Source organism: Choloepus didactylus, chromosome 6, assembly GCF_015220235.1.
Source record: "Choloepus didactylus isolate mChoDid1 chromosome 6, mChoDid1.pri, whole genome shotgun sequence".
Classification (NCBI taxonomy): Eukaryota; Metazoa; Chordata; class Mammalia; order Pilosa; family Megalonychidae; genus Choloepus; species Choloepus didactylus.
Window position 1 is genome coordinate 83,275,183 of NC_051312.1, and position 18,951 is coordinate 83,294,133.

General features: G+C 36.5%; 1 protein-coding gene and 1 pseudogene across 1 annotated transcript; both read left to right on the forward strand.

Annotated features, from left to right (window-relative positions):
• Positions 1–5,458: 5,458 nt before the first annotated feature.
• Positions 5,459–6,400, forward strand: LOC119538396 (annotated as a pseudogene).
• Positions 6,401–17,130: 10,730 nt separating this feature from the next.
• LOC119536387 (olfactory receptor 52J3) lies at positions 17,131–18,072 on the forward strand. The gene has a single exon (XM_037839153.1). It carries the CDS (start codon positions 17,137–17,139, stop codon positions 18,070–18,072), a length of 936 nt encoding a protein of 311 aa, XP_037695081.1. The 5' UTR covers positions 17,131–17,136.
• Positions 18,073–18,951: the final 879 nt, after the last annotated feature.

An 18,951-nucleotide genomic window follows, 5' to 3' on the forward strand; every position in this document is an offset into this window, starting at 1 on the left:
AATAGGTTGAAAGTAAAAGATTGGAAAAAGATATTTCATGCCAAAAATAAACAAAGAGCTGGCATAGATATACTAATATTGGACAAAATAGACTTTAAGTCAAAGCAGTTATAAGAGACAAAAAGGACATTATGTATTAATAGAAGGGGCAATTCACCAAGAAGAAATGACAATTATAAATATTTAGGCACCTAACCATGATGCCCAAAAATACATGAGGCTAACCCTGGAAAACTGAAGGGAGAAATAAATAGCTCTACCATAATATTTGGAGACTTCAATACACTACTATCATCAATAGACAGACCATCTAGATAGAAGATCAATAAGGAAACAGAGACCTTGAATAATATGATAAATGAACTAGACCTAACAGACATATGCAGAACATTGCACCCCCAAACAGGAGGATATATATTCTCCTCAGGTGTGCACAGATCATTCTCTAGGAAAGACCACATGATACATTACAAAATGAATCTCAATAAATTTTAAAAGATTTAAATTATACAAAGTATCTTCTCTGACCATAATAGAATGAAGCTTGAAATCAATAACAGGTGGAGAACTGGAAAATCCACAAATATATGGACGTTAACACACTTTTAAACAATTGGTGTTTCAAAGTAGAAATTGCAAGAGAAATCAGTAAATATCTTGAGACAAAAGAAAATGAGAATATTATATGTAAAAACTTATGGGATGCAGCAAAGGCAGTGCTGAGAGGGAAATTTATAGCCCTAAACAATTACACTAAAAAAGAAGAAAGGTCTAAAATCAAGACCTAACTATACACAGGAGGAACTAGAAAAAGAAAAGCAAACTAATCTCAAAGCCAGCAGAAGGAGGGAAATAACAAAGACTAGAGCAGAAAAGAAAAGAAATTAAGTGTAAAAAAAACAATACAGAGAATTAACAAAACAAATGTTGGTTCTTTGAAAAGATCAATAAAATTGACAAACCTTATCTAGACTGACAAAGAAAAAAGAGAGAAGATGCAGATAAATAAGATCAGAAAGGAGAGGGGGGGACATTATCTTTGACCCTACAGAAATAAGATCATAAGAGGCTGCTATGAATAACTGCATGCCAACAAATTAGACAACCTAAATGAAATGGACAAATCTGCTGAAAAACACAGACAACACTGATTCTAGAAGAAACAGAATACCTCAACAGACCAATTACAAGTAAAGAGATAGAATCAGTCTTCAAAACTCCCCCAAAAAGAAAAGCCCATGACCAAATCACTCCACAGGTGAATTCTACCAATCATTTCAAGAACGAATAGCAACCCTGCTGAAACTCTTCCAAAAAATAGAAGAGGGGTCACTACCTAATTAATTCTATGAGGCCAACGTCACCCTTACATCAAAGCCAGATAAAGATCCTACCAGAAAATTACAAACCAATTTCTCTCATGAATATAGATTCAAAAATCCTCAACAAAATAGTTGCAAATTGAATCAAACAGCAAATTAAAAAAAATATATATATGCACCATGATCAATTGGGTTTTATCTGAGGTATGTATGGGGGGCTCAACATAAGCAAAGAAATTAATATAACACATGACATTAACAAAACAAAGGGGAAAAAAAACACATGATCATTTCAGTTGATGCAGAAAAGGTATTTGACAAAACTCAGCATCCTTTCTTGATAAAAACTCTTCGAGAAATAAGAATAGAAAGAAACTTCTTCAGTATGATAAAGTGCATATGTGAGAAACTCACAGCTAACACATACTTAATCATGAAAGATTGAAAGCTTTCCTGCTAAGATCTTGAACAAGACAAGGATACCCACTGTCACTACTGTTATTCAACATTGCCCTGGAAGGTCTCACCAGAGCAGTTTGGTAAGAAAAAAGAAATAAATGCTGGATTGTCAATGCTGGCTTTTTCAGAAAGGTTCACATGTTACAACATACAGCTTGTCCCAAACAAAATAAACCAAAGCTTGCTTGCTTTATTTACTCAATAAATAATTCACTTTTTTGGCCATTAATTCTACTAAGCTACAGTCTCTTGTACATTATGGGTTAATTTGATTTAGGCAATGGAAAAAACATTAAATATTTTTGAGCAGGATACACCACAAAATCAAGATTTGGGAAAATAGAATTTGACAGACAGTAAAAAGAATGTGTTGTATGAGACAACAGGGACATCGATAAATTGTATAAATTATTCTGATAGTCTAAACAAATCCAAGGGATTTATTTGCCTGACATTGAAATTTCGATCAGAAGTGACCTGAATTGGTCTGACACTGAAGAGAGTGGACACTAAATGATGGATCTGAGGGTATTTTACATTGCAGATGGTAAGAGGCTGATGAAATGTATTATGTATTATGAAACAAAAAAAAAAAAAGGATTTGGTTTTTGGAAATAGCAATAGTGATGTTACTGACATGAATTTCCTAGTTTCAAAAGGTGAGGAGTGGACTAGGATTATAATTCATAATGAATGGTTAAGTTGTCCTACACAATTGCATTCATGGAGGACTTGTTTCTTTGCTAGATACTTTTTCTGCTCTCATACATGGGGGTATAACTCTCTTGAATCCTATCGCACCTTTGTCAATTCCAGTTAATATAACAGTTTGGATTTCAAAGTGACTCTTTTAATGTCCTTCAGAAAAGGTATCCCAAAAGAGATGGATTTATTGACTAGTGTGAATAGGGATCTTTGCTTGTTGAAGATAGTGGTGACTGGTGAATATATTGTGTGTTATGTACCAAAAGTGTATAAATCCTGGAGTTTTTCATTATTTATAATTGCTCTGTTACTCTTATTAACCAAAAATATACACATATATATGTTTGGCCTTCCTCACAAGAGCTCAACAAGATGGTGTTATTGTTCCTGTTAAACAGTTGCAAAAATATGGCCTAACAACAGTAATTTTTTCAGCATTCCACATCTAGTTACTGCTGTGTCTGACTAAAAGCATTTTTGTATAAATTATTCTGACAGTCTGAACTTATATGTATTTTTTCCATCAGATGATCCTAGAAACACTTTTCAGTGGCTGCCAAATCTATCTAGACTCCCAGTCTAGGATCCTGGATGACAATCTCCCACCCCAAAGTAGGAAAGACAGCTCCAATGGCAGGCAGTGGCATCATTTATCCTCCCAAGGGGTGTATTGAGAACAAAAAAACAAAATTTGGTCCTGAGGGAATGAAATAGCCAAGAGGAGCAGACAGTGTAAAATACTTAAATCACAGAAGTACCGTGCAGTTAATGCACTTGGGTGGATAGAATCAGGGATGCTGAAGGCAAAAGTAGCTATAACTTGGCTCTAGAGTTGATGAGGGAGAGACTTATGCCTCACTCTGGACACCTATGCTTCACTGAAGAGCTATCTGCCTTAGGAACAAGTGTGTTTTACTCATCTAATCTCTTATGCTCACCTTCAGTGGCTTCCTCTACTTACTGGGAGTCCCTGGGCTTGGCACTCTGAAAATCCAACCAATTTCCTTCAGGAGGAATGACTGTCTATTCTCGAAGACTCATCTGTGCTTGAAGGAAGGCTTTGGAGGTCAGGAGAATCAGTAAGAGAATAGGAAAACTATATTTGAAGAATCCAGAAAGTGGTAGGAAGAGTCAAGAGGTAGGACTGATAGCTACTTATGTTAAATTATTGCTCTGGGACAGGTCAGATGTACAGGTTGTCACTCCCCAATGGAGCCAGAGTCTCAACCTTAAAGGCTGCTCAGAAGAGCTCTGGAGATGGCATTCTTAACTCATCCCCAGGTACAGAGAATAGCAATGGTGGGAATCCATTTACTGAACTCCCTGGTCTCCCAAAACATTGCTCTCTGTTATTAACTAAAAATTACAATGTTAAAATTATTAAGATGGAAGATGATCATGATGATCACTTGAATGTCTTCTAAATCTTGCTCCTGCATATATTTTATGCACTTACAAATATTGTAAGCTGAAAAGACAATTATGCAAGATACTTCTCAAGAGGAGACCGTTGAGGTGTTTTCTCTACATGAGACAACTTGGGCTCTAAAAGTAACTGGAATTGGGTGTCCATCATTTTGCTAACTAATTGAAGTCTCTAAGGTTCCTGCTATAATCTTCTCCACTCCGAGGTGAACTTTATTGCCTACAGCCTGTCCCATCTGTCTGGGTATCTTTGCTGAGCAAACAAAGCTTTACTCCTTGTCTTACAAGGTGACAGCAAATGTTTTTTGCTTTGATTTTTCTTTTATCCTTTGAAAATATGTTATTCTCTTTCCTTGTTCTATTGGGCATCCTTCCAAAATCTTTAAGGAAAGGAGTAATTTCTCTTTAACGTGCCTTCCATGAATCTCAGTATACTGTTAGCCCCTTGACACGCACACCTGAAAATGAACATGACCAAATTGAATTCATCTTGTCCCCTGGTTTCACAAACTTCCCATGCAGGTCTTCCTGCACTTTTTGTTCATTTGTCTGTTTCAGTAAAATACACCAAAATCTGCTGAGTAACTGAAATTATCATGGATTCCTTCATTTCTATCCTTCCTAATATATATTACTGACCAGGGACTGTGGTACTTTGTGTCCTTATATAACTCATATTTATTTATCTTTCTTCATCCCCAATGTTAGATTTAACTTTCATGTACTTTTTTCTTTTTATTAAAATAGCCTAATACTAATGGGTTCCCCTGCCACTTGTCTTACCAACATTTAGACCATTCTTAACATGATTTTAGTAGCATTGACATTGATATAATGTAAACTTGGCCAAACTATTTACTTTTTATTACAATGACTACTATGTTTTCTCTAAGATTAAGTCCAAGTTTCTTAAATTTGCACACAACTTCCTTCAGAAATTCAGGTCCTTTATTCTTTAGTCTTAGCTTGAACAACCATCTGAAGATCTACCATATCTAGCTTTGCTCAATTGTATTTGCTTATGCTTGTAATACTAATATATTTCTGCATTTACATGGGTGTCAATCAGCACAAAATGCCTAACACAGCCTCTTATTCCCATCTAACTCCTATCTGTCCTTTACACCTAACCAAGAATCACTTTCAATGAATATTCCCTGACCACCATGGGTCAAGGAAGTTTCCTCTTTCTGAGTTTTAGAACATCTTGTATTAAACTAACACTTCATTTTCATTGTAGCTGTCTTTATCCACTTTTTTGTAAGTTGACAGCATTTCTTACGTATTTCTGTATTTTCTAGCACTATCAAATTTTCTTTTATAAAATATGTCATCAATAAGTGTTTTTGCAATGAAGAAGGAAAAATTAGTTCATAAAATAATAAATACAGAGGGTTATTAAATATGAAGAGCAGAGGAATAATTGAAAACAGTAAAGGAAGAGCAGTATGCATCAGTTCATTAGTTATGGAAGCAGGGCTATCTTTTACCCTAATTGTTTCATATTCTTGTCTCCCACCTAGACTGAGGCTCCCTCCATCAACCCAATGTCTGTCTTCAATAGCTCTGTCCTACACCCCCACTTCCTCCTAACAGGCCTCTCAGGCCTTGAAAACACATATGGCTTGATTTCCCTCCCTGTCTTCTTGGTTTACACCATCTCAGTTTCAGGCAACATTACCATCCTCTTTATCATCAGAACTGAGCCTTCCCTTCATCAACCAATGTACTACTTTTTGTCAATGCTGGCACTCACCGATCTGGGCCTATCAACTACTACCTTTCCGACCATGTTCAGTGTCTTCTGGTTCCATGCCCGTGAGATCACGTTCAATGCCTGTCTGGTCCAAATGTACTTCATCCACGTTTTCTCCATTATTGAGTCAGCTGTGCTTTTGGCCATGGCCTTTGATCGTTTTGTTGCAATCCGTGGGCCCTTGCGCTATGCTGCCATTCTAACAAATCGTGTAATCATTGGGATTGGGTTGGCAATTGCTGGAAGGGCTCTGGCTCTGGTCTTTCCAGGTTCCTTCCTCCTAAAAAAGCTTCAATATCATGCTGTCAATATTCTCTCCTATCCCTTCTGCCTCCACCAGGACCTTATAAAGACAAGTGTATCCAGCCATCAAATCAGCAGCATCTATGGCCTCATGGTGGTCATCTGCTCCATGGGACTTGATTCAGTTCTCCTCCTTCTCTCCTATCTCCTCATTCTTGGCACAGTGTTGGGTATAGCCTCCAAGGCAGAGAGGGTCAAAGCCCTCAATACCTGCATCTCCCATATCTGTGCTGTACTTACCTTCTATACACCAATGATTGGGCTATCTATGATCCATCGCTAAGGGCAGAATGCTTCCCCAATTGTTCATGTGCTCATGGCCAATGTCTACTTGTTGGTCCCACCCCTAATGAACCCCATTGTCTATAGTGTCAAGACCAAGCAGATTCATGAGAGAATCCTCAAGAAATTCAAGAAACAGCAAGTTTAGTTTAGAGGGACCCTTCATATTTATGGGAGTAACTCATATTAATGTAGAATTTTGAATTTAAATATTACTAACCATATTTCCCTGTAAGATATTGGATCTAAACCTAAAAAATAATAAATCCTATAGTTGGAGTACAGGAAATATATGGTATGATTTTGTTGTAGATTTATGTTGAAATGCTAGAGAATGTGGTCACCAAACCCTGTTGAGGTTTTTCTTAGCAGAGCTACAGATTTTTCTTACTGATCAACAGTAGATATCTGTGAAACTAAGAGTTGTCAACCAACAACCTGTTAAGACCCTAAATTTGTTAGTAAGATTTAGATTTCAAGATGACTCTGTAGTCTATATCAATGATATTTATCCATTTTTATATTTATACTATTGACCTTATTATGAAAATAATATTGAGCACATTTTTTTGGCCTTCTGTTGAGAAGAGAAAAAATTCCAAAAGGAGAGCCTTATATTAAGAGGGAATGATGATTGAATGTAGCACAGTATAATTTCAGAAGTATAAAAGGAAGATGAGTTGCACCAAATAGAAGTTATTTTGTTATTTCTTAAAGAATCCAGAAATGTGATCTTTCTGCATCTACTTAACCTACAGAGACTTTCTAGTCCTAAGCAATGTGGATAATTCTGAGACTCAGACCCCTGTCCATTTTCTTTATCTGATCTCTCAGTATTTTTATCACTACTTTACCATGGTTATCAGTTATTCTGGATTTTAAAATTTGTACTTTATTACCCGTACAGGGAGGAATACACTTCTGTAGTTCCTGTATTCCTTTGCATGCATTGTCAAATCATTCTTCTGTATTCCCAATGTCATTCTGCACTGAAATGCTCAATATATTTTTCAGGGATCTAATTTATCACATCTAATTATGGGATTGATACATGTGCAGATTTTAAGCACTGGGTACTTCAAGAATTTGATGCTATGTAGACTTGTTTCCAATTAACGTGATGTGCTGAAATATTTGTTTTTAATTATATCACACATACAATATTCTTAAAGAACTGCGTATACTAATTGGTTCAACTTTATTATCTCCCATTCAAATTTTAATCTACGTCATTCTGATTTCCATCTCCATTATTGAACAGAAATTATATTTGCGAATATTTCCAGTGACTTATTTACTAGTAAATTCAACCTTCACATCCTGCTTTAAGCCTCCACATCATTTGGCATTACTAATCATGCTCCCCTATTATATGCTGAACTTTATTTTTGGTAGTCTCAGATTTACAGAAGAAATTTGAGTACTACAGAGAGTTTCCATATAACTTGCACAAAGTTTCCCTATTATTAACATCTTACATTAGTATGGTACATTTGTTACAACTAATGAGCCAATTTTGATACATTATTGATATTGATAGTGATATCGTATAACTAAAGTTCATTCTCTATTAAGATTTCCTGAGTTTTAATCTAATGTCCTTTTCTGCTCCAGGATCCCATCCATGATATTCCCTTGTATTTACTCATTGTGTCTGCCTCGTTCCTATCAACTTTGTTCATGAAATACAGACAGAATTACCTTCTAAATTAAAAGAAGTTTCTTTGCCACCTCTACAACCAGACATCCTGCTTTCATAGATAAACACTTTTAAGTCTTTAGCTGCTTTTTCTGGCATTTACTTTCATAATTCCAAAAACATGATTCTATCTCTCGAGGTTTCACATTTAGTTTCCTACTATTCATTTATTATCAGAGAAGTAAGGATTTAGCTCTCTTGTTCCATACAGTTCCCAGCAAACACACACACAGACACACACTCCAAAATCAAAAGAAAAACAAAGGACACATTTATCTTTCCCTCTAATCCTCATAATAGTTTTCCCATCACTGTGGTTAGTTCACTGTTCACCATTTAGTTTTTGTTGTCTATGCAAATTTTGTTTACCTATGTGGAACCCCACAGTACGACGATTACATTTCTCTTCTATTTTGTTTGTCCTGGAATTAAAATTTCCTTATGTTTTAAATAGTCTTTGTTTTTGTGAATATATCACTATTTTTCCAACATTCTCCACCAAAAGAAATCCTCTCAAAATTTTTTCATTTACTCAAAAGTCAAGTTTTCTTGGTGACAGTAATCATTCTGGACTGACCACTTCTAGACTAGAATCACAGGTGTTGTTTGTGATCTTCAGTCACTTCTGTTCCAGAATTAAGTCCCTTTGCCTATCATGCATTTCTCTTGTTTCAAAAGATCCTCTGTTTTCCTCTATCTTGGCTTACTTCCTCATTCAAAGGAGCACAGCTTCTAGTTGCTTCCTAAGAAGGGTCATAGGAAGCATATTAAAAAGAAAAATTCATGTATGAAAATTACTTTAGTATTTTCTTAGAAATTATGTGGTAACCGATACTCAGCTAGCCCTCTTGCTGTAGACATACAAACAACTGCATGTAATATATGAGAGCTATTTTTAGACATTGACTAAAATGCAGAGCAGGCCTGTGATCCCTAAGAGAAGTTAAATTCTCAAGGTGAGTCACACAATCTCCCTGGATTTCTGTGTTCTCTTCCAGCAGCTCACAACAGAACTGCTTAGCTGGAAAGAGAGACATTTGAGATTGGGTTACTGGAGTTTGAGTTTCAAGATACCTGAGAGAAGGGAGCTCTGCAGAGAAGGAGTTACATAAATCTGCAGAGGGAATCTTTAAGTCTTTGACTAAATATAAAGTTGTGCATGCCCAGAATAAAAGTCAGCATGGTCTGGCAGAGTATATCTGTTAAGGGCATATGAGGTGAACAAAAATTCCAAGTCTGCTCAGCACTATTACATAGAAGTCACAGTAGAAAAGAACTTGCCACACATCCCAGACACTTAGCTGACACCCAGAAAAGTCAAACTTCAAGAATACTGTTTCTTTAACTCTACAGTAATGTCAACACCATACCTACGCTAATACAACAAGTCTTGAAAGAATAAAGTCAACACACAAACAAATTAACCAAATGCCATAATAAAATTCAACATTTCAAAAGGGAGACAACAAAATTCAGACTCTGAACAATATAGAATCCATAATTTTCAAAATAACATTAAAAACTTACTAATCCTATGAAAATGTGGGAAAATATAACCCATAATCAGCAAAAAAAAGAATAGAAATCACCTCTAATATGTCTTAATATTAGTTATCTTTAGTCATTATGGGAACACAATGAAACAAACTCACAAAAAACAAGGAAAACAAAAGGAGTGTAATTATGAGAAAGATGAACCGCCAACATTTTATTTCTGGATTACTGAAATTTATTTCTAACTGGTCTTCCTGCCTAATTTTTCCCATTTAAATAAATTTTTGTTGTGGTTGTCAGTGTGCTAAAATTAAAGTGTAATCATGTAATTCTTCTATTTAAATTTTTTAATTTCTTTATGTTATCCACACAATAATGTCTTATGTTATAACATGAGGACATCACCATTCATAACGTGAACATTGATTGTCTTGACTGCTGTTATCCAATCACCAAAATTATATACATTTCCAAAATTATATGCCACACTTCCTCATTGATGGATATATTTGCACAAGATATCCCCATTTTATGGAATGCCATTCCTTTTCTCTGTTTTCTCAGATCCTCAATGAAAGTTTTCCTGATATCTCTCTATTCTGTCTGGAATTGGTGCCACTGAACCTTTTTCACAAGGCCCTCATCTTATAACATTTACCATGAATAATGTTGCTACCATGCATCTCTCCAACCACACTGTGGGCAATGACAATACCTGATGTAACTGTGTAGCACCAGGAGCAATTATAGACCTTATTTTATATAAATAAATGAAAAAACCATGGCCCCTGGGAGCCTGAGGCACACACACACACATAAAGATACAAAATATCTTTATTTTATTGATATAAATTCAGAAAAACTCCCAATTTTTAAGTTACACTAAAATACATCATTTCATATTGTGAAGGATAATGAATTTAATTTTTCCATTGGGTCAAGTTAAGCACAATAAATCTTTTTCCCATTCCCACTCAGGAAGAGGTCACCTGATAAATGAAATTAGTACTAAAGGTAGAAAAAAGAAACTGAAGTGGTAAATGGCAATAAAGACTGTTGTCTAGAATGTCTTTACTAATCAGAGACCCTGTCTTGAGGAGATTCAGGGCTAAAGAATGCCAAACAGGTGCCTTTGGTGTAACAGCTGCTTCTGTCTTGTTTATATCTGGGGGACACAGGGACCAGTGGCTCTTTACTTCACTCCTCATGCCAGGAGACACCTGGAACTTTCATAAGGGAAGCTGTTGATCAGGGAGCTTGAATAGAAACTAGGACAAACCAGAGGAACATCAGGATAAGCCACTTAGGTATCCTGTGTTCCTCAAGAGGTAGAAAGAAAACTCAGTGGAACCATCTGCTGCGAGTAGAACATTGATCTGCTAATGTCATTAAGTGAATTAGAGACACATAGAGAGGCAGAAAAAGAGACAATGAAAAGACAGAGAAACAGAAGAAAAATGAGCTGCTTAAGAGACAAAATGAAGACAGAAAATCAGGGGAAAACAATGGATATACTGAAGACAGCATGATTTGAGGGAAAGAAATGAAGAATGAAAAGAGATAAAAGCAGAGAGGAGTATAGAAAATGGGAAAAGAAAAAAATAAAAAATAAAAATTAAGGGAAGAAAGCACAGTAGAAAGCCCAATGGAGAGAAAAAGACAAAGTTAGGGGAGGAAAATAGTATATATAGAGGATTGGGTTTTATACACAGGAAATATAGATTGGAAAAGAGGGGAGACTAAATTAATACAAAGCAGAGAGCTAAAAAGGAAAGGTGGAATAAATTTACAAAGAAATTATCTTTTGTAATAAAAAAAATTGTAAAAATTGCTGTTGTAAAATCTATCACTAAAACTGATCTGAGGGTTTGGGATGGGTTCCCTCCTTTACCCTTGGACATTGGCAAGGCATATATTTCTATACTTGTCTCTTTCCATACTGGAGAGACAGTGTATCATATGATTAAGATCAGAGTCTGGAACCCTATTATCTGGGCTTGAAACCCTGTTTTACCACATCTTAGTCTATCACCCTGACAAAATGCTTTCTTTGCTACCTCAATTTCCTTTTATATTAAATGAGGATAATAATAGTATCTCCTAAATGGTAGTTAAATAAACATATACAAAGTGATCAGAACACTGCCTGGCATATTAATAAAGTCCATACAAGTTTTTATTAGAAATGAATATTAAGGGCTTTAGAATAAGAGGAAAAGGGATGTGATATTTTCAATAGTGAAGGAGAAAAACTGTGGCTCATTGCACTTACACAGAATGTCCAGAAGAGCCAGAAATATCAGGGCCTTGGGGAAAAAAGATCAAGAACATATGGATCAGAAATGGCCTGGGCTTGGGAAATAGGGAGAGGTATTTACGATTTTTCTGAAGGTCCTGGCTCTGTGTTTCCTTCCTCCAAACCCCTCAGTTATGACTTGGGACAATAGAAGCTATACTAGGGATTGATACAGTATGTAAGTCAGCTGTATAACAAGTAGATAGAAAAGCAGAAAATATCATATTATCAAATATTGGGAAAGAAAAAAACTGAGAGAAAGTAAATCCAGACTTCAAAATGTAATCCTACAACTATGAATAGTAAGTTAAAGAGAAATATATAACGGTTGCTGATGTTTGCTTTGCACACACATATGTAAGATCATTCAAGTTCTTGGAGGAAGATATAGATGAAGTACAAATTAGAAATGAATTGATACTCAGATAAAGTATTTGGCCAGTTAAGTCATTTGATATATCTGAAAAGAATAAGGTGTTTATAAACATGAGTGATTTTTTTAAAACTGAAAATCTTTATCAAGCAAAGAATGGCAAAAAGAAAACAAATGCTGTAAACCATTATTCACATTACTAATTAAGTACATATAAAGAGATATCAAAACTTCATTCATGATATTATTCTCCAAATTTTATTTCTTTATTATGACTTAAGAAATCAGTCATGACTTCCACTAAAAATGGGGTTACATGTTTTTCAAATTTTCAAAGGACTAAAAGGTATCAAAATGCTAAAAATTAGGCATACTTTTCTCATTTCTTCTTACATTCTCATAGAATTATACATTTTTTTTAAGACAAGAAAATGCATTGAAACTATGAGATCAAATAGATAAAGGTGACCTTGAGAAGGTAAAGTATGATTAAGAAGTGATCAGGGGCTAAATTGTTGGAGGTCAATATAGCTATTTTATTTTCACTTAGTTTTTGTTGTGTTAAAGTACATAATTTATCTCAAGGATTATATTTCTCTATTTTGCATGTACATTAAATTTTGCAAGGCTGTGATGTAAACCTGACTGCAACCTAGCAGAGTTCACATGTCCCTGTAATCAGAGGTGAACAGTTCTTCAAAGTCTACAAATTTCCTCAACTGGTGATTCAAATGTCTGGGAGATCTTTAACGCTTAACATCTGTGTAAGTGAATTGGAGAACACTGAAAATTGATTTTTTCATGGATAAGGTGGAGCTTGCTAATCAATGTAAATTTTTAAAGCCTGTGACATTGTTATCTCTGCTCATCTCATCTCTTGCAACCAAAGGCCTTTTGCATTGGCACCATGGTGGTCTGGAGTGACAGTGATGTGATGGAGCCCACCTTCCTCTTAGTGGGATTCCCTGGGCTGAAGTCTGTTCATGTCTGGCTCTCAATTCCACTCTGTCTTGCATATCTGGTGGCTCTTGCAGGCAACATCACCATCCTCTCTGTTGTCTGGAATGGGCCCTCACTCCACCAGCTCATGCATTACCTGCTGTTCATTCTGGCAATAACTGACCTGGACATGTCCACATCTACACTCCCCACAATATTGACTGTGTTATGGTGGAAGGCCCAGGAAATCCAGATAGGAGCTTGTTTCACTCAGCAATTCTTTATCCACACCTTCACATTTTTGGAGTTTTCAGTGCTGCTGACCATGGCCTTTGACTATTTTATTGCTATCTGCTGACATCTGCACTACTCCACCATCCTCACTAGTGATCCTGGTGCTTTTAGTATTAGGATACTTCACATCTATTTATTTCTGCTTTATGACCTCAGCTGAAATTCCAAGATAGGAAGGTTTTTCTTGCTGTTGTTGTTGTGTTTTTTGTTTTTCTCCTAGAATTCTGTTTCTGTTTTGCTTTGTTTTCCTTTGGCACACAGTTTATAAATATATACACACACACACACACACACACACATATATACATATATATATATATATACTCACACACATATATACATATATATATATATACTCAAAATTATCAATGTTTTTATGGCTTCTAGACTTCATTTGCTTAGAATGGCTTTTTTCACTCCAACATTTATTAAATTTTTCTCTACTTTCTTATTAAAAAACAAAAACAAAACAAAACAAACTCCAAAACAGGAGAGTAGTGAAATGTATTCCCAGGAAGATACATAAGACCAGTGAGATACATAAAGGGCTTATGGGAGGAAGGTCTCCAGAAAAATAAAGAAGAAAGGAAGAAAAGGAGACAGGGAGGGAGGAAGGAATTAAGTATGTAACTGTTGGGATATTTTACATGTACATATCTGTAAAGATAACAGTCTTAATCATTAAAGAGAATTTATTAGCTCTCATAACAATAAAATTAAGAGGTGGGTCTGGTTTTGTGCAAGACTTGATTGAATAACTAAATCATGTCACCAAGATCCAAGTTGGTTTTAATATTTGGTGTTGAGATTTAGTCTCATCTTGATCCTAAGTTTATTTCCCCTCATGGATCAAAGATACCTTAAAGCTCTCAAGGTCAGATATTTTGTTGTTCACATTCAGCAAGGAAAGAAATGTACCTTTGATTTGCTTAAGATTGACTCATTGTGCCTAAAGACCTGATTGGACCTAACAGAATATTCCATTGAATATGTACATAAAATAATAATTGTGAATTTATAGAAAATAGCTTTGATGTTTGCATGGAATGATGGGGATTATAGGCAAAGTCATGTTTTGTAATCTATTCTTTTGTATCTTATATTGATTCTTGTATTCTAAATACTCACATTCATGTAGGATCCCTCAGATATATACATTACTAACTAGAAAATTAGAGAGAAAATGTTTATCATCATTAGAAAGTTGAGGGAAAATGTTATAGAATTGGTAGTGTGATTATTTGATCTGTTTTAGTCATTTATTGTTCTTGTGAGCTGAGACTTAAAATAAAAGCTAACTAAAACTAGCCACTTGCTATGGACCAGACACTGTGTTCCATGCCTTATAGACATTTAATTTATTCATCATTCTGCCCAAAGGGAGAGGTACTATTATTATTCCCATTTTATAGTTGAGCAAATTGAGGCACAGGCATGATACGAAAGTCACCCAAGTTCACGCAGCTAGTATGTGGCAGAACCACAAATCGAGCACCAGCAGTCTGATACGAGGATTAGAAATTTTAGATACTCATCTATGGGACTTTTAAAATTTGTCTATGTAAAATTGTGGGGGCGATGGAGGTGGGAAATTTATGTACAGAAAACAGCAGGGACAAATGATCTTAAAACTATGTCCTCATAGCTAATCAGGGAAACACAAAGCAGGTATGTTAGATGGGAACAAACTATCAGTGAAGGGAAATATTAAAATAAATCCGGGAAAAAGCCCTCCATAAAGGTTAAAATATCTGAAATGAAGTTAGCCAGCTCCTTCTCCATGTAGCGTGTTAGCAACCCATATAATTGGGCTACAGATTCACACTCACATGGAGATGAAATATATATACTTTCACATATGTCAAGTACAAATGACAATAGCTATGTGTTTCAACTACCCTTTTTGACTTTTATTTGCATGCATTTCGGTTTGTTTCTTGGTTTCTTGGGCTTTTCTGTTCCTGAAGCAGAATCTAGGAGTTTGCCAGCAGTCTCTGAGGACTCAATCCCAGGGCTTTCTCCAAAATTGAGATTACAATGGGATTTTTCTTAGAACTCTCCCTTCAGGGCCAGAAGCCTAATATAAACATCTCCTCTGTGCACTGCTCAGAAGGAGGACTCACTGATGTGCTGCTTGAAGTTTTCTATAAATTGCAATTCTCGTGGAAGAACGATGTGATTTAGCTGCTGACTCTGGTGGTAGGTGCTGCAGTCAACAGAGGGACATGGAAAGATCGGGCTGGAAAAAAGGACCTTGTAGTCCAACTGCAGCAGACAGGAATAAAATTTTAAATGGTGATGAGATTATCTTTAAACTGTTTCAGGAAGATCCAAGGTATTTAATCCCATCCTGTTGAGTATTCCCTTGGATGAAGTAAATTTCTATGTCAGAAGGAAGGAATGAGACCAGAAGAGACTTTCTGCTGAGAGTCACCTCCTAGATTTAAGCTCAAAGTAAGCAGCAGGGACTCTAGAGATTTGACCTTGGCTATTATCTTTCTACTGAGTGATGATATATATTTTAAGTAGTTATGGTGTCTATGTTTTTATACAATACAAATAAGAAAGTAAGTGTACTTTACAGCAATATCTTTGGGATTAAACTCAGAAAGGATGGACAGGCATCATTTCCCACCTTGGATGTTTCAGGTACTTAATGTTAATAAAAAGATCACAAAGATGGAAAGAAAGTGGAGCTATTCCAAGGATAAAAGCTTTATTCTGAACTATAACTGCTCTACCACAGGCTCCAGGTTAAGGCTTTTACCTAATCTTGATTGGCTTGGTTCATTTTCCAGGATTTTGAAGACATTACTTAGAGATCTTTATTCATTCCCTTTAGGTTTTGCAGAAGTTGATTCTGTCTCCATTGAGACAATGCTAACCCAGACAGCTATGCGTAATACCTTCCCTAATATCATAAACATCTGAGGCTTTCAGTGTTATCTTCTACACACATTCCAGTGTCTTGAACTGGGAGAAGGAGTGAACCAAACAAGTGTTGGCTCTACAGCAGGGTTAAAATTAGCATGTGCTTCCAGAATAACTGAAGTGGTGTGGATAGTGAGAAGACATATGCAAATAGCATTGGACAACTCTACTTTTTCCTTCCCAGCTGATACTCCACACAGTCTGTCCATCATAAATAATGACTGTTCCTGTCCAGGACTTGTCAAGGAGCCAGCACTTATCTGAAACCGTCTGTTTCTAAAAGAGAAAACCTCTCTCTGAGAGGCTACTGGACTTGGGTCAGAGTTTTTGCAGCTATGCCTCTCTGTCAATAAATAATGAGGAGTCAACAGAAAACTTTCTGCAGGTTTTGATTGTGGGGGTGCCTACAAACTGAGCCTTGAGTTATTTTCATTGCAGACTGCTGATAAGCATTTTGACTGCCTCTGTGCAATAACACAGTCTTGATATTTCCAGGGTCACTCAACATAGGGTGGATTCCTAGAGAGAGAGCAAATTCTATTCTCTTCCAAAGTGAATGGACAAGCTCTTACTATTAACATCTGCTTGCTATTAGCTTCTTTGTTTAGACTTAGAACTCAGTCAGCAGGAGGAATGGATGTTCTGAATTTGGTCTATTCATATGGCTGTGGGAGGGTTCAATATAAGAGCTTCAGTGCTCATGTAGCAAATGTCTTTTCAACTAGCAATTGATACGCCACCCTTTCTCTTCCTCCCTTTCTCCTTCTCTTTCTCCATTCTCTCTCTCTCTCTTTTTCTCTTATCTATCTCTCTTTTTTTCCTACAGGAGAAACAGTTTCTCTTCTGATCTATGACAGGATGATATACCACAATAGCAGCAATTTTCACCCTGCCACATTTTTCCTTATTGGAATTCCAGGACTGGAAAAGTTCCATGCCTGGATTTCACTGCCTTTTTGCTCTGTTTACCTGGTGGCTTTGTTCGGCAATGCCACAATTCTGCTGGTTATCAAGGTGGAGAAGACCCTCCGGGATCCTATGTTCTACTTCCTGGCTATCCTTTCAATGACTGATTTGGCTCTTTCTACGACCTCTGTGCCCCGCATGCTGGGCATCTTCTGGTTTGATGCTCATGAGATTAACTTTGGGGCTTGTGTTGCTCAGATGTTTTTGATACACGCCTTCACTGGCATGGAGGCTGAGGTCCTACTGGCCATGGCTTTTGACCGATATGTGGCCATCTGTGCTCCACTCCACTACACAACCATCTTGACAACTCAGGTGCTGGTGGGCATTAGTATGTGGATTATAATTCGTCCAGTTCTGCTTACTCTTCCCATGATCTATCTCATCTACAGACTACCCTTTTGTCAGGCTCATATAATAGCCCATACCTACTGTGAGCACATGGGCATTGCAAAATTGTCCTGTGGAAACATCTATATCAATGCTATCTATGGGCTTTTTGCTGTTTCCTTTTTTGTCCTGAACCTGGTCCTTATTGCCATCTCCTATGTTTACATCCTCCGTGCTGTCTTTCACCTCCCATCCCAGGATGCACGTCTAAAAGCCCTAAGCACTTGTGGCTCCCATGTTGGGGTCATCTGTGTTTTCTATATCCCTTCTGTCTTCTCTTTCCTTACTCACCGATTTGGACACAACATTCCGCATTACATTCACATTCTTGTGGCCAACCTCTATTTGGTAATCCCACCCTCCCTCAACCCCATCATTTACAGTGTGAGAACCAAACAGATACGAGAGCGAGTGTGCTATGTCTTCACCAAAAAATGAGACTCTATCACCTTCTTTTACAAAATATTTTGATCCAGCTAGGAAGAATTGTGGGTTTTTGTGTTAAAGAATATCTCTTGGTTCTAACATTGCTGCAAGTTTGTGATACAAGTTGGTTTGTTTGTGACTGTTTTCAAGTATAATTCTAGGACTTGAAGAAGCCTCACTGTGTCTCAAAGTCAAATGCTAATTGGTTGTCCTGGAAGGAATCTGTATGGCCTCTGCAAGACCTCACGCAGAGTTCTTGATAACAAAAGGCTGCTTCTTTTCTGGTAAAAGAATATATATTACAGTTGGTCTCTCATGCTCTGTTTTAGAGAAATGTGGCACTGGACATTTAACCCTCTATCCTAATTTATTCATACCTTCATTCTTGCATTCATTCATTCAGTTTTTCATTTATTTACATACATTTCATGTCTACTGTATTTCTGGAGTCATTCTGTTTGTTAGAGATAAGTCAATGAACCACTAGCACACATGTGGAATTTGTACTTGGCTATTGCTTTTAAAAACAATGTTCATAGTTTTAAAAGAAATCATTGCCAAATCTGTATCTTGAAGTGGAATGGTCTCCCAACTACCTAAGATTCAGAGGAATGACAGCCAAAACATATAATTTCAAAACTATGTCTTACTAATACCAATAGCGCATATCACTGGTTATTGCCTCTCTGCATTCAGGCCCACAGCATAAGCATGAGGATGGTCTTGTTATCATCTAACTAAATGTGGTATTTTTCTCTGTGTGATGCATGTTGGTCTCTACTCACCACTTTATCCAGTGTTCTCTCAGTCTACCTTTGATCTTAAAATACTCCATCCCCATGTCCAAGCCTTCTCATTTGAGATCCATGATCTACTTCTTCAGACACACAC